The sequence below is a fragment of the Rissa tridactyla genome, chromosome 1, assembly GCF_028500815.1.
Source record: "Rissa tridactyla isolate bRisTri1 chromosome 1, bRisTri1.patW.cur.20221130, whole genome shotgun sequence".
In the NCBI taxonomy this organism is placed as follows: Eukaryota; Metazoa; Chordata; class Aves; order Charadriiformes; family Laridae; genus Rissa; species Rissa tridactyla.
The window spans coordinates 24,701,973-24,719,108 of record NC_071466.1 but is presented as its reverse complement, the minus strand read 5'-3'; the positions used below and the strand labels follow the sequence as shown (position 1 = coordinate 24,719,108).

General features: G+C 41.6%; 1 protein-coding gene across 9 annotated transcripts in view; it reads right to left on the bottom strand.

Annotated features, from left to right (window-relative positions):
- CDK8 (cyclin dependent kinase 8) overlaps window positions 1-17,136 on the bottom strand; it is a 91,582-nt gene that overhangs the window by 42,334 nt on the left and 32,112 nt on the right. For 8 of the 9 annotated variants that reach the window (XR_008465296.1, XR_008465298.1, XM_054194424.1 and 5 more), the window contains exons 3-4: window positions 8,021-8,131; window positions 4,698-4,838 (exon numbers count right to left, since the gene is read on the bottom strand). The exons of the other annotated variant lie outside the window; for it this stretch is intronic. Coding sequence is in view for 6 of the 8 variants with exons in the window: in XM_054194424.1 (XP_054050399.1) it covers window positions 4,698-4,838; window positions 8,021-8,131 (252 nt within the window). In the remaining 2 variants the exon portion in view is untranslated. The remainder of the gene's footprint in view (window positions 1-4,697; window positions 4,839-8,020; window positions 8,132-17,136) is intronic. 9 annotated transcript variants of the gene reach the window in all.

Below are 17,136 nucleotides of genomic sequence, written 5' to 3'. Positions count from 1 at the left end.
CTCACCTCTTGGCTGAGGCTGGATCCTAACTGTGGACAGGCCTACTACACACTAATATCAAATGAAGATGCACTTTTAAACGTTAACAGGCATGGCATATAAATTGCCATACCATGCAAAGGGACCTCTATTTTCAGCCCATTACTTGAAGAAGTCTTCCAAACATACCACTAAGTCTGTCCTCTCTTTCTTCATGCTATTGAGGGAGCAGATTGATGGAAACAGATATATGGCCAGCCTTCTGCTTATGCTTATTTTTAATGTGGCATAAGCACTTTGAGCACAGGAAGAAGCCCAATAGCTGGATATCCTAAAGTGGAAAAAACACTAGGAAAAGAAGTCAGCAAAATGCAGTAGGTTTCAAGCACGCCTGATAACGAAATCCAAAATATTATTAAAACTATAATTGATGCACTTTGTGGTAATTACATGAAGTGTTCTTATTTCCTTCCTGCTACAGTCAGAGCATGAATAAACAATCTGCTTTCAATTGCTCTCGAGTCACGGAATTAAAAAAAGCTGAAGAATATGCAAGTCAAATAAGAATTTTGAAAAGGACTGACATTTATTTGTTGAAAAATTTTACTGGTATGTTTCAAAGACATATGGAAAGCTAACTACTCAGGCATACCACTATTCAAAGACAAGAAAGATAATCAACACCTCTCTTGCTCTCATGGAAATGGTGAATTGGCTTTCATGTAACCAGTGAAAGAAAAAAAACAGCAAAGACTTAACTATTTAAATAGATAAGTTTTGCTAAGATTTGTATGCATTTCCTTTGTAAAAGACAAACTAGGACTAGAAAAAACACAATAGACAATTACTGTCTTCCTACAGTTTTTACTGTTACATACAGAATATACTCACTTTATACAAATCTTACATGAATGAAGATTCCTCAATTCCACCTTTATGAAGGCAAATTTCAGTCTAAGTTTATGCGGTTGAGTAGCCTTTAAGTTTTACTGCCTGGTTTGTGGAAGCTAGCAAGAAATGAGTTACTTTATGCCATATTTTGTTTCTGATTACAAAAATCAGGATCTCAAAGAAACCTCCAAAACATTACCTACCTAAAAGCTAACTTCATTAAGACATCTTAAAAAAAACCCCAAACACAAAAACCAAAAAATTGCACTTTGGAGGAGTATACTTTCCCCAAGAGATGAGCTTTCTTACCCTTTAAAAATAAATCCTTGTCCTATGAGAGAGATGTAGCAAAGAATAGATTTGTCTGCCAAAGTACTATATTCTTTAGCTTCCTACCACCCCCAAGCACCATCACTCTTATAATAGCTAGTTTATGAAATGAAAGCAAGCGCCTTACTTGAGCAACTCTGTGTGTCTAGCTGCACACATCTAAATCTAGGGAAACATAAACATCCAATCAGGAGTTAAAATTGATTATTAGAATCAAAGAATCATAGAATTGCTGAGGTTGGAAGGGACCTTTAAGATCATCGAGTCCAACCTTTAACCTACCCTGACAAAAGCCACTTCTAAACCATGTCCCTAAGTGCCCCATCTACCCTTTTTTTAAACACCTCCAGGGATGGTGAATCCACCACCTCCCTGGGCAGCCTATTCCCATGTTTAATAACCCTTTCAGTGAAAAAATGTTTCCTAATATCCAATCTAAGCCTCCCCTGACATAAGTTGAACCCGCTTCCTCTCATCCTATCATTTGTCGCCAGGGAGAAGAGGTCAGCCCCCATCTCTCTACAGCCTCCTTTCAGGTAGTTGTAGAGGGTGATGAGGTCTCCCCTCAGCCTCCTCTTCTCCAGGCTAAACAACCCCAGCTCCCTCAGTCGTTCTTCATAAGGTTTGTCCTCCAGACCCCTCACCAGCTTTGTAGCCCTTCTCTGGACACGCTCCAACACCTCAATGTCCCTCTTGTAGCGAGGGGCCCAAAACTGAACGCAGTACTCGAGGTGGGGCCTCACCAGTGCTGAGTATGGGGGGATGATCACTTCCCTAGTCCGGCTCACCACACTGTTCCTGATACAGGCTAGGATGCTGTTGGCCTTCTTGGCCACCTGGGCACACTGCTGGCTCGTATTCAGCCGGCTGTCAACCAACACCCCCAGGTCCTTTTCTGTCAAGCTGCTTTCGAGCCACTCTGCCCCAATCCTGTAGCGCTGCATGGGGTTGTTGTGTCTCAAGTGCAGGACCCGGCATTTGGCCTTGTTGAACCTCATACCGTTGGTCTCAGCCCATCAGTCCAGCCTGTCCAGATCCCTCTGCAGAGCCAACCTACCCTCAAGCAGATCAACACGCCCGCCCAGCTTAGTGTCATCTGCGAACTTACTGAGGGTGCATTCGATCCCTTCATCCAGATCATTGATAAAGATATTAAAGAGAGCCGGCCCCAGCACCGAGCCCTGGGGGACACCACTTGTGACCGGACACCAACTGGATTTAACTCCATTTACCACCACTCTCTGGGCACGGCCATCCAGCCAGTTTTTTACCCAGCGAAGAGTACACCTGTCCAGGCCGTGAGCAGCCAGTTTCTCCAGGAGAATGCTGTGGGAAACAGTGTCAAAAACTTTAACACTGATATTCCTGAAAGCTAATATTACAGGTATACTGAAACAGAAACCCACATTTAAGAACAAGCATTAATGTCGGTTATTTTGCTTCGGATCAGAATATACATGCTATTTGAGTCCCAACTTGCAGGCTTAACTTTGCACCATATGCCCCTGTCTTGTTAAAACAAAACACTAGGTAGAATCCCTTCTGTTACTCCAGCTATTCCCAGGGACCCTGATAAAAGGAAGAAAGTATCTGACAGATACAATTCTGTTTTTCCTCCTGCATGAAACACGCACCTTCTAAATCAGCTCAAAGTGAATGGTTTCAAAACAACAAACCCAAAGGTTTCCACGGACGAGGCGGCGCAGGCTGCCCCTGCACAGCTTTTAGAGGATTCTCACCGACACGGCTTGACAAGGTTCCAGTGGGAAGACCTCTCAGACTCTGCCTCAAGCTTTTGGTCTCTTCCTCAGATTATCAAAAGATAGCCAATTGTGATGGTGGTTTTTCTGCGGGAAGAAATCTTCATGCTGGACTGAGACCACCAACTCATTTCACATAGGTCAGAAAATGAAACGGTAATAGTTTTTCACACTTGCCAACTTAAACTGTATTTGAGCTACAGACCTAGATGTGAAAGGCTCTGTAATTAATTACCAATCTCCTGAGCCATCCAGTTAACAACACGCATGGTTTTCTTTTTAAACTCAATTATGCTTAAGTTCGTAAGTTTTCTGAAACTGTAGAAAGTAAAACATCAAAAAATTTAGATTCTTGATGACAGGTCATTAGTTTTCTGTATGCCTCTTAAAAATATACTGAAAAGTACTACTGCAGACAGAACATTAAAGACATTACATTTTGGTTTAAAACAAAGTGTGTCTAAGCAGTAACATGCACTATGTATATCTACATCATGTTTTGCTCCGCTGTTTCAAGAGTCATGACAAAGCCACAATCTTTTTGAGTTCTTCCCTCAGTGCCTCAGCTTTTGTTCCATTTTGAAAACCAGAAGGAAATTAGAAACAATATCCATACAATTATTTTAATAAAGCAAAGCTTCCTTGTATTTCAGTTCTGAAAATGTTATTTATCAAAGAGAAATATTTTTCTCATCACTTTACACAGAGACTGGCGCTCCATAGAAGCTTTTATTTGGCATGAAAATAAAAGACAAATAACTAGTCCTTGACTACATTTCTAGGAACACTATTAAAGCTATTTCAAAGACAAAAAGTGACTCTGGAAGAGTAATAAGGAAGCTGGACTTATTGCACCAAGTATAGAATAGCACTAGTATAACTGACTTGTGGGAATGAAAGGTCAAACTAACAATACTCCTGTGCACCAATAAAATTTCAGTCATTAGAAGCATCATATATAGATAGTATCATATTTTGAGAGCATTTTTTTCAATTTACTTCTAAGAATAAGAGCTACAGACAAATGGGTCAGGAAAACTACCGAACTTTAAGACAACAGACAAATACAGCTGAGCCAGCTGTGGGCATATTTCAAATGCAAATATATAAGAATTGATGATATTTACCAATTTAAAACACTTAATAGAATGTGCTGGTTAAGAAGCACTAACTCAGGTTCAAAATGTTTTGCTCATACTGTTGGATAAACGTTAGTTTATTTGCAGAAGTCTTCAAAAATTGGCATGGCCATATGTCTGATATATTATAAACATGAGGATAAGATAATGGCCTTCAAAAGTTACCTTCATAAGTAAAACTGATAATTTTAGGGACGTTTTATTTTTTCAGCAGTTCTTACAGCCAATCATCCTCTCCCCCACCTACACACATGCCGTATTTAGTCATTTATCTTCCCTGCAGTGATACTACCAAAGGCATTTTCTGTACCTCATCATGCCTGTTATTTAAATGAACACTTTTAAAAATAGTTTATTTAGAAAATCAAAAAAGGAAAACAGCCATCTGATATACCTTGCTGTCATAAGCATATCAGATCATAGTCAGCTTTCAAAATTTGCTCTGCTAATCAAGGCTGTCTGAATGCAATATAAAAGTATATATTTATTAGCACATGCCCTTAGCACAAAGGTTTTTGTTTCCCAGAGATTTGTACAAAAAACAATCCTTTCCCTCAATCATCTCCCCAGTGCTAAAACCCATTGCGAATCCACTTACCAAATCCCTGTGTAACACCCAGTTAGCATGCAGGTAGTGAATACCATCTAGGATCTGATATAACAGTGACTTCACCATTCCCCGAGGTAACTGAACTGGTTTCTTGTTTGCTTTAGAAGCCCTGTGAAACTTGATTATATGCTGCAAAGGGGAAAAAGAAATCAAAATAAAAAAGTGTAATGTTTTGTTCTACAGCATTACACAAAAAGATTGCCTGCAATTCCTTACACAGATGACTCAAGTTTTTTTTTTCCAACTTATTATCATTAATTTTCAAAATTAGAAACATTTACCTTAAGTACTAGAAAATCAATACTATATGAGGTAAAGTGATCACTGTCCCAAGGAAATCTCTCAAACATGAAATCAGTTGTTGCTGTGGTTTAACCCTGGCAGGCAGCTAAGCCCCACACAAGCGCTCGCTCGCTCTCCCACAGCAGGCCGAGGCATACAAACCCAATACAACTGCCAGAGCAAACCTCCTTGCAGACCACTGATCTTTAACAGTTTGGAGGTTTGGGGGGTTATTTTTTTGGGGAGGTTCTTTTTGTTAAGATAGGCTGATACCTTGTATATCACAGCACAGAATTAAAGGTGCATCACCTAACTTCTATGTTATTTTACTTTGAGGTTTTCTCCTACAGTAATAATGACACTGTAACATTCAACCCCAAATGCCAGACAGAAATTCTTGCAAACTGTATTTGGAGTTTTAAATGTTTAAATTAGAAGCCCAGATTTATTCCTTCTTTATTTACTAGACCCTTAAGGCACAGTACTTTCAAAACAGAAGCTGTTGACAGAGCAAAGCTATAAATCTGTCCATCTGAAAGTCAGCTACCAACCAGGCACGGAAAAAATCTTTAACAATTATAAGTGCATACACAGACAATGACGTCTAGCACCAATGAGTCCAAAAGGATACGTTGTCTTAGCACTTGAGTGCCAGGTGCCATTAACTTCAATAGCATAAGGTGTGCCACAGTAATGGTAACCATTTCCGTGTTTGTCGCCTTTTGAGGCAGAGGTGATTTCTAGAACAAACTTCTTCATGCGTTGATACCTCTTTTCTGTAATGGCTCACATTTGTGTGATCATCAAAACAGCCCTGATCTTGTGCATCCAAAACCTGGCACCAAACTTCTACCACATGTTCTTCCGGCACTCCTGAGCTTTCATATTCCAGGTACTAATTAGGCACCCAACTACTCAAACCCCTTTGGGAAATTGCCTTTCCTCTCTTGCTGCAGCCCAGCTCCATACATCTTGCCCTCCTTTGCTTCAGGCATCAAGCTTGGCTTTCCTTGGAGGAAAAGGCACATCCCTGGTTCTGCCCAAGGTAAAAATGGAGATGCACAGAGGAGAGAAACATTGATGGAAAAGCGACAGTCCCTGCCTAGTCAGCCAAGCACCACGTGCACGAGCATCCTTAAGACTGAGCCACAAGTTTCGCCTCCTCTCACCTCCCACATCCACTGACTCCAAAGCAAATGTTACTTTTCATGCAGTGGACAGAGAGAAGTGAATCTTCAGAGACAGACAGAAAGACAGATGGCTTTCCTGGACCTCTTTGTTCCTCCTCTAATATACTCTGTGCCCTTTCCCCAGCCTTGTTTGAGATCTGCTGCGCTAGATATGCTCAGTGCTGGAGGACTTAGTCCACAGCCAGCTCCCCGGGGCACGGAGCCAGCCCAGTCACTGCAACTGCAGGTAGGTCTCTCGCATCCAGATAGAGTGAACCACCAGGAGCTGGTACAGCTGGGGAATTCCAGAGTTTATACAGATATGTGCATGTAAACATAAAGGTCAAAATTGAGGGTCATTCCTAAGTTACTGATATTTCATTAACGGAGGTGCTTCTGCAGTGATTTTGGTTAAGTATGAAGCAATGCAGAAATGGATAAATACAAACAAGGACAGGTCACTACTAGTCACAGTCCTCCAAATACAAAGCCTTGCAGCACATTTTGAAACAAAAAAACCTCACACATTCCTAAACTTCTGCATCTTAGCATATCATAAGTATTGGGGAGCAGTGAAAAAGAGAACGTCCTTGTTCTTTCTCTACATTAGAAAAAAGCTTTACTCCATTTCCTCAAGATTTTTGTTTTGTTTTGTACATCAGCCTTAAGAATGTCCCAATATTTCAGCTCTTTGGTAATGTTTTTGCCTCAATTTTATTTTGGCAATGAAATCTCAATAACCAACTATTGGAACTTCCAAGACATTGAACTGGGAGACAATATCTTTGATTCATCTTAGCTGAAGGAAAACTGACATATAGTTCTTAAGCAAATACTACTGAATTATTCCCAACTACAAGGAACACCATTTTCAAAACAAATTAGTTTTAATTTGGTCTGTATGTCTTAGCTGTCTGTCTAAACTACGTGCAGAGGAAAGAACAACTCATGATTCAAACTACACGAGTCTTACACGAACACATACCTCAAAATTTCCATCTCATTCCAAATTGCCACTGTTGTACTTTTTAATACAAATCTTAATATCTTTTAAGGTTAGCATTACAATACTTGTTCCATTGATAGCAATGCTCAAAATGTATGTCAGATTAATTTGAGGCAAACACATACCTCATTCTCAGGGAAGTTACAGTTGAATGGGATTTTGAATTCTTCACAATGCTACTTTACAATGCTACTTTAATTATTTTTTTTTAAAGCATTCCAAATGGATGTTAAGGTCACACATATTAAGTTAACGGGGAAAAGGGTACATGTCTTAAAACAAATTTACTTGGCCTTTAACGTGTTTATATTTTAAAGCTGTATCTTGTAATTAGGAATAAACAGTCTTCCTCTCAAATATAGGAAATTTCACCAGATGAGTTGAGTAAAAAGCTCTTCCCACTGAAACACATGAATTAAATTTCAATGATATGCAGTGGCATTACTCTCACTTCATGTATTCATGGATGACATGCAATGTAACCAAAACTCCAAACCGTCCTATTCAGCCAATAAATTTGTCATTTTTCAAAGGGAATCCACCTGCATAATCAATTCTATTTTCCTGCACCCTACTTTAGCTGTAATGGAGGGTTATATCTGCATTTTTTTAACTAGATTTCTAGCTATTAAAAGCTGAATGCAGATTTTTATCTTCTTAAGGAGGTCACAGATTAACTGTGTAGCGTGCTTACCCAACGTTTTCCATTGCTTTTCCTTTAGTACTGAAAATGTTTCTGAGAAACACAGGGCAAAAAAGGCTATACTGTTTTTAAACCGATGCGTCTTCCCTGACCTTGTCGCTTTTGTGCAACTAAAACTCTAAACCTGGTACCTACAAGCAATTCACCTTACCCAGAGGTCATGCTCAGCGTAGTCAAAGAGAAGCCACACTTTCCTGTCAGCATGAGAAAGAAACACCTTTTGCAGAGAAATGACATTTGGATGCTTGAGCTCCCGCAGCAACTGCAAAATAAAGAAAGTCCACAAGAGTTATATCCACACATCCAAAGCTGTGAAAGGGCTGGAAAGATGAATACTTTAATAGTCTTTGCTATATATGCTACAATACAAACAAGAAAAGTTAAAATCTGCAAGCCACAGAAAACAGCACATTTTTTTAATGAAAGAACCAGTCATTAGTTCGAAACCAAAGCTGAAAGCAGGTCATAACCCCTTTAGAGCACTCCCTTCCTATTCATTTCCTAAAAGTTGAAGTCTGTGTAATTCTCGCTATTATCCAGGATCAAGAAGACTCTGCAAACAGCCAGCTGTGGCATCTGCCCTTTCCCATAGGCTGCAATCTTTGATAGAGCCATTTGGAGTATCCAATTTTCTCCTGACTCCCAGTTATCTGCAAGCCCTGCATTTTGGTTGCAGCCATTGAAGGCCGAATGGGATGACTCATTTAGAGGCTGTCAATGCAGTCAGCTAAAGAAGATGTGGTTTGTAAGATGGAGTCAGCTGATTTACAAGGTCACCACCACCTACAGAAGAAGGTCCAACTCCCTCCCACAACATATATTATACCAGTTATGTTACTCACAGAAGCAATCCACAAAACAGCTCCCAGTTCAGGAGAAAACCAACCCAGACACACAAAGGCATTAATTTTCTGCTGAGTTCCTGAGCTGAAATGACTCACAGCACCATCAGCAGACACAGCACTAGTGAAGGGACACAGCTAAGAGCAAGAACTTCTTTCAGCAGCACTGAGCCATTAAACCAGCTCAGCTGCTTTAGAAACTATAGCTTTAATCACCACCAAAAGGAAAACATAGTCAAGATGTTAACACAAGAACTGAATACAAACAGCATCAGTCTATTTGAGCTCTACTGGTCATGTTAGAAATATACTGTACTCACACAACTGCTACGAAAGAAATAAAAACTTTATCTAAGCAAACTATTGCCAGGCATGGCTACCCAAGACTAGACGAATTCTTGCCAGCTGAGTCTGCCAGAAATGACGACATTTTTACTAAAAGGAATGGCTAGGGTTTTTTTTAAAAGCCAAGAACAATTTGAACTACGACTGGAATATAGAATAGAAAATTAACACTTTATTTCTAAGACCAAATCTATTTTAAATAAAATACAATTTTCCTGATATGTAATAGAAGAAACAAGAAAGTTCATTCCTTTCTACTCATACCTTTGTCACACGTGGTAACATTTTAGCTGCTACTGAGATAGTAAAATGGGAGTGGACATCTGCATATGTTTGTTTCCTTCTTTTTTATTTCATTTGAGACAGACTCCCACCCCTACTCACTGGCCAGAGTCTTCAGTGTTGCATTTCTTGAGCAAAAGGACCTATAGCCCACAGAGCTTTTATTTCAAGTATGAGATCGAAGAGGGAGACACAGGGTTGAGGAGACAATGCAACATGACAAACCAATGCAGAAGGAAGTAGTTTCAGCACGTTAAACCTCTTAAGATTAAGACCTGTAAAAGCATTGTGTAGAGGAATTTTAAGGCAGGATCTGCAAGAAGTGTGGAATTCCGTAAACGTCTAATTCCTACAAAGCATAAGATCAGCATGGGGAAAACCAAGAAATGCTTATTTGCAATTTTTAATCAATTACAGGTGAGGACCCTCTGTGGTAGGTGGGCCCCAGCCAGCAGCTAAGTCCCACACAGCCACTTGCTCACTCCCCCCTCAGTCAGATGGGAGAGGAAAAGCAAAAAAGCAAGAATATTTGTGGGTGAGGATAAAACTTTGATAATTGAAGGAAGGAGGAATTAAAATGAAAAAAACACCACAAGAGATACAAAGGCAAACACCGCTTCCCACAAGCGGACCAGTCTCTGAGCAAAGGCTACTTCCCCAAAGGGAGGAGGCTCAGAGTGGGAAAGAGAGAAAGCCCAGACACTCAGCAAGCACTGATCAGCAATAGCCAACACACTGGTGGGTTATCAACACTGCTTTTGTCACAAATCCAAAACACAACACCATGTGGGCTGCTAGCCCACAGCATCCCAGCCAGGCTCAGTACAGCATCAAAGACCATCGGTGGGAGTCAGCCTCTTAATAGCAAATGAGGTTATAGGGTTTATGGATACATTGTGCCAGTCCTTATCGTAAAGGACTTTTTGTTGAATCAGTATAAATTCACAGCATAAATTTATGCTAAATATTTTGATGAATTAACTAAACCCAGGAGATTGCACGACAGCTCAGCAACTATGTGTCCATACCAAAATTTCATCAGATTTTCTGTGGCCTAATGACACACCTGTACCAGACACAACTGACTATTCCTCAATGAAAGAGGCAGACACTAGTCAGGGTTCTAGAAAATAATGTAATTTTCCCCTTCATGCCTTCCTGTCCCATTTTAAGACCATCCTACTCCTTATTCCCCAGGTAGCAGCTATCACCCGCTTTAAAAACCCAACCTCTTCACATCAAATGTGATTCACCTCATAGTACAGAGAACCATCACCAAAGCTGGTCCAGAACACACCACAAGAATGAGAAACTTTGAGTAATGCACGACTCCCTGTCTGTATAGCGAGGCAACATAGACATAATTGTCCTTTATTTGTGCTAGGGGTAGTCAATCCTGTGGACTTTTGAGATTCACAGCATTCCTTTTGTCTGCTAGATGACAGGCTGCTGCTCTTTCTTGTTTCCAAATCCTGCCAGTAGCAAGGTACAAGTAACTGAGCGTGACTTTCCCACAGGCACACGCACAGTACAGACATGGCCAGCCACACAAGTATCACAATACAGGCAGGACAGTGTCCTCTTCGCAGGCACCCACATAAGCACCAACAGCACCTACGTAAAATTTGAACACCACAACTGGCCTGGATCCTTTTCCCCACTCCAGCTAATCAGGCTCAAAGTTCACACACATGGACACATATTCACTGGTCCCCCAGACTCCAGTGCAGACCTTACATCTGTTCAGAATCCAAGCCCAGACGCCATCGTGCCCCTTCAAGTTCCAGCTCTGACATCGGGTCTCTTCCAGATTTTGGTCTCCTGCTGCTTGCTGGTTCTGCACATTTGAAGTTCACTAGCATGTCACACATGTAAGCTACCAGAGAGCACTGTGTGTGTTCATTTCCTGACCTACATCTCTCCCGTATCGAGCTTCTGCAGACCTGTGTTATTCCCAGCATCCAGTCAGCCCCTGTAGACCTCATCCTGCTCTCACCACCTAGCCCAGTCTTAAGTTTGCTACCAGGTCACAGATGCACACACAGAACACACTCACACAGAGAATAGTTAGGAACAGACACAGGATGGACTGTGGTGACCACGTACAGGGCTCGGCCAGACAAGTACATTGCCCAATAGCCTGCTTACATGAAACCTGTCCCTTATTCCCTCTCCATTTTCCCATGCTTTCTCCTCCCCAATCCACCTTGTCCACTCCCTTTCCTGCCTTTTATCCTTCCTCCAAATATCCCACAGAAGTTTTACAGAGTCCCAGTGGCCCTCTCAAATATCCAATAAAACCTCTACCCTCGTATAAGTTACACAGCAATCTGCTTTCCTTCTCATCCATTACAAAGCTCTGGTTAACTCTCTTCAAGGACAGACCTGAGAGGTTCCTTTTGTGGCCCATCACCAATGCTTTAAACGTTCTAGCCTTTGTTACTGTCCCTGATAGCAGCTGTTATCGTTTGTGCATCTGTGTGCTCAGTTTATCATTCTTGATGGTTTTTGCCTTTGCCTTTTATGATGAATAGGCACTAAATACATATTCTTCCTGTCTGCCTAAAAAACCTCACAGATTTGGTTAAAGCTAGACAGCCACAAGGACTCCAGTGAATAGGATAGCCAATACACATCAGCAAAACCATGAGAATAAGGAAATAATTGCTGCAGTGGTGACAGGTGATCCCTCAATCACTCTCAGAAAGATTGAAATGCTCCAGGATAGGGATAATGCAGAGCAACAAATGCAGACGCTGCCTGAAGGACAGAAAGAGCTCATGCAGATGACAACACATCACATGGGCTACAAACAGCATTTCCAGCAACCTCACCCTCCATGAACCAGGCCTCTCTAGCCCATATGCCACATGCCTTTCCTACCAGATGACTTGCCTCATGTCCAAGCAGCTGACAGTTCACTGGAGACAAAGCGGACTGCAAGAAACACAGTATGACCATCACTACGATGCCCGCTAATGATAAAGACATTAGTGGCACACAGTGGTACCATGATAAAGACATTGGGCTTAGTGACCCTGGTATCGAATTGCTTCTCTCCACTCTAGTTCAGTTCCATAGAACACAAAGAGAAAGTAGACAAAAGCTACGCGCTTGGCTCTCACTAAGCTACTGTCCTTTTCATTTGCGTATCACACAACGATTCAAGAGCATTTCCACAGCCAGAAAGGTTTCCCTTAAATTATTTGGCATGGGTGCCCTTTGCAAGGAAGGGAGACACAACGCACCTTCAAAGAAATATAAATCAGCAACCGATGAAGATGCTGACCCATCTAGTTTGACTTGAGTGCTATAATCCCATGTTGCCCCAGTCTGGTCTTGCCCTTGCTTTGATAACTATTGTTCAAGACACAGCAAGGGAAACAGCATCCCTGCGTGTAAGTCCTGCAAGTCCTCCATCTCCCTTGTCAAATGCAGAAGTACTCGTTCCACAGCCATGGGGCAGCTGAGGGACAGTAAATGAAAGTGTCCTAACAATGTGTAAGGTTGTTAAATTGCTTCACAAACAAGGACAAAGTGGGGTAAGACAGGACATTATTAAACAATCAACAGCAGCATTAAGGCAGCCTGGCAAGCTGCCACATAACTAAGGCAAATCTTTTCTTGCACAGAGACCCTAACAGTAATTACCTTTCACATCAAATATGAGCTGAACCCAGCACAAATCTCGATGAACACAATCTCCTTCCTCCAGTGATATCCCCGCATTTCCCATACAGCTCTCCACCACTACAGAGGCTTCTCGTGAGCCAAGACACTGTACTGAAGGAGCGCATTCAACATACTGCACTCTTTGTGTAAGTGAGGACTTCTAGCTTTACTGCAAATGTTATTCCACCCCCACTCTTGATGCTTGCTACTACATGTGGTCTGCAGGGAGCGTAACCTGCTTAGTGTTACAATACTACCATGCTTACTTCTACAATCGAGCACAGACTCATTTGCTAAAGCAACTGGCCAGGTGAGCCGGCCCAGAAGGAGTTTCTCTGGTGTCCTGTCTCAGGACATTAGCTATTTCAGAAAAGGCAACTCCTTGCTCTCGCTGCCTTCCTATGAGCGCTACCATAGAATGACGAATCATAGACTGGTTTAGGTTGAAAGGGATCTTAAACATAATCTAGTTCCCACCCCCCTGCCCCGGGCAGGGACACCTCCCACTAGACCAGGCTGCTCAAAGCCCCATCCAGCCTGGCCTTGAACACTTCCAGGGATGGGGTATCCACAACTTCTCTGGGCAACGTGTTCCACCACCCTAACAGTAAAGAATTTCTATGCAATGTGTTTCTCTCAAAGCTTAGGACAGTCAGAAAGCTGGCTAGAAACAAAGTCATTGACAATATCAAGCAAAACATTCACTTAAGCAAAAAAAAAAAAATCACAACTGTGTCATCTTGCTGGTTTGATGGCATAAATTCAAAATCTAATCATTATCTCATGCTTCAAAAAGGCTCACATCACTTCCACCAAATGATCCAGCAACAAACAAATCACATATTAAGAGTCACACCATGGCCCTCAGATGGAAAATGGGCAAACAGGGACTTGGAACAGAAAGCAGCTTGCGGCTGATGGAGAAAAAGGTGATTTTCAGACCAGAAGATGACTGACAGAGATTTAGTCATCCTGTAATGGATAAGATACCAGTGGAACTACTGCTACAAGAGATGAGCACAGGCAGTAGTGAGACATTACCTGAAATGCTTTGCGCAATTCTAGCCAATTCAAGGAAGATTAATTCCAAGTGCAACAGGGCAAAGAAGGCCCGAGCCTACACCCAGGGGAAGAGAGAGCCTACTGCACAACGGGAAACCAGCAAGCCAAGCCAAAAACCTTACAGCCTGCCAAAACAAAGCCAGAGAAACAGTCTCTCCCTCTCTCTCTAAAATGAAAGCAAGAGGGAAGAGTTATTCTGACATTATTATCATAAGTACAAATGGGTATGAAATCGTCATGATTAATTCTGGCTTAAACGCTGAATAATTAGAATGAGACTCAGGAACTACCTTCAGAAGTTTTTCTTTTCCTTACAAGTTTGACTTGTAGTTTCCTAAGTTTTTGGAGGTGCACTTTGCTTGTATGCAAGAGCACAAACAGAATATGACAACTCCAGAGGTGTCACCCAATTCTATATTCATAAAATAAATTTCTAAAAAAAATTAAAATATTCAAATCACTATTCTTAGTTTCCCATCAAAAACTGGAGCGCCAAAGTACTTTAAACTTGTTATTTAAATTAAATACTAAATTTTATTACACAAGTTCTTAAATCCCAGGTTGGCTTAGCTGCTATGCAGTAGATTCAAGATCTGTTTATTTCAATGTAAATACGACTTTACAGTTTTATATTCTTATGAGTCAGATATTCCACAGTACTGAAAAAGAACAAAATACCTGCTGAAAGTACATGCTGTTTTTCTTTCAAGTGTTCAAATCAAAGCTTACAAAGGCAATGTAACAGAAGAAGTTATAATAGTGCTCACTCTATGAATTTATTATGAAGCTGACAATACATTTTTGAAGCTCCAGTTCTTCAGACATACAACTGTGTGAAATTATTGCTTTATTTTATTCTTTTTTTTCTTATTTTTAAAGCCCTAAATGTTGCAAAAAAGAAGCCTGACAGCACAAAACATCAAGAGAAAAAAATCACACATTTCTGGTTTTAATTTCTGTGGTTTCCAAAACAAATGAGTCTTACATGATCACACACACAAGTGAATATTTATTAGCAGCTCTTAAGTCCAAAGTAGTATAAGAGGTGTTATTAAACATTCTCTGAATGTGAGGAGGTGGGTGAAGAACCCAGATGAGACAGACACTGGAAGTCAATCTTGGTCAAATTCTGCTGTTCGGAGTAAACACGATGATTCCTAAGGATTCCAATTTGATCAGTATCTTTGTCCCACTTTCACAGAACTAAAAATAATACTACCCTCCCTGTATACAGAATCTCTCAGGAATACTGTTCGTAGCTCTGTAACATAGCTTGATAAAGTACTCAGTCACAACTTAAGTTTTACATACCATACTACTATTAAATTAAAGCATTTGAGAGTCATTAGTCTTGTCAAAGAGTGTCAAATCAAATATGTGTCTTCCTCAATACCCTTCTGCCTTTCACCACATTGAAAGATTGCTAAGAAACCATTACTTGTCTTCTGACACAAGGATTGTACTTGTCGTTTGGTCTTGTGAGAAACTGCTGTCACTGTTAGGGTCGAAGGGACATGACAGCCCCCATAAACTGAGGAACCTATACCCAAATATCATGCCTTATCGCATATCTGGTACAGAATCTCCTCCAGCAAACTCACTGGGACAGTCATTTGTTTCTTACCAGGGGAAGATGCTGAAGAGGGTGAATCCTGGAGTCACGTAGTTTCAGCTTCTGCCTCATAGGGATCCTCCAGCTGCTACATGCTGCTTTAGAGTCATTGGTCACCCTCATACTGGCTCTGAAAGAGCCTTTAAGCTCTTCTTCCATCCCCTCCATTGGCAGAGGGGAAAGAGACCTGATAATATCACGTAATGACATGGTTTTGTCACCCAGGACGTGGAAGCCCCAGCGTTTGAGGAGGACAAATTCACCTCTACAGCAGCCTCCTCCACCAAGATCAACTGGGCCAAGACCACTAGTCAACAGCAGCTCCCTTCTCACCTGCCCAGGGACACAAGTCCGCTGCTCTAGGTCTGCCTCTACCTCTCTGCCACCTTCCAGCCCACAAGTTGAAAGCCAGGGTGGCGGAGCAGTTGCAGACATGAGCAGGACTGCTGCAGAGGCTTCCCCTTTCGGTTAAGAGCAGGAGTCATCACCGGCTAGCTCTCTGCTTATTCTCACGTTGCCCGAGTACCATTTGCCTGTTCCCTGCAAACCTGGCCAAGTTCCTGACAAAAGAAGAGCTGTACTGGGCCCTGAGCCTCCCGGCTGGGATATAAAAATCAGGACTCCCCTTTCTTTTGTTAACAGTCAGACATGTGAACATTAAGGTACAAGCCTGCATTATACCCAAACCACCCCTGCAGGCTCCCACCACCTCCCGTAAGCCACGTTAAGACACAGTGAGACCAAAGGATGGTTCAACTCCTCTTGCTCACACAACAGAAAACTAACAAAACTGTCCATTTTCCCTTCAGTGAAGATGAACTTCCTCATCCTACAGCCACACTATCACTAGATCCAACACAGAGGACATCACCTTTCGTGATGACAGCCTGCATTTGTTATAATAGGAAACCACAAAATCCTAGGAACACCCAAATGCCTCCAAGGCAGACCTAAAGAATGGAAATTATCAGAGAAGCCAGCTACTTATTGTTCTGTAGCTTTCTGTCCCAGCCTTGGCAGACTCAAGGCTGTTCTAACTCGTACAAGCTGGCTACGGTGCTTGAAGGACACCACACAGACAGGAGACAGGCAGAGTAAAGCATTGTCCACCCCAGCTCCGCTTTGTCCCATTCAGCATTTCCATCATCTGCCACCATATCTAGCGCTTCCTCTTCAAAGCCAAGTCAAAAACTAATGCTACCATATAAAAAAAATACTATGTGGTGTTTTTACGCACTTTTAACAAGCTTTTCTGGGACTTTTCTGTCAACCAAACCAGGCACAAAAAAGAAACAAAGCTACATGGAAGTCCTGCAAAAAGTAAAAAAACAAACCAAAACAAGAAGAACAACGCAAGCAACTTCTCACTAGCCAAAGGAAGCATAGGCAAGTGAAGTACTTGCAAACCTGCTAAAACTGAATGAAAAATGCTAACCAGCAGGAAAAATGCCA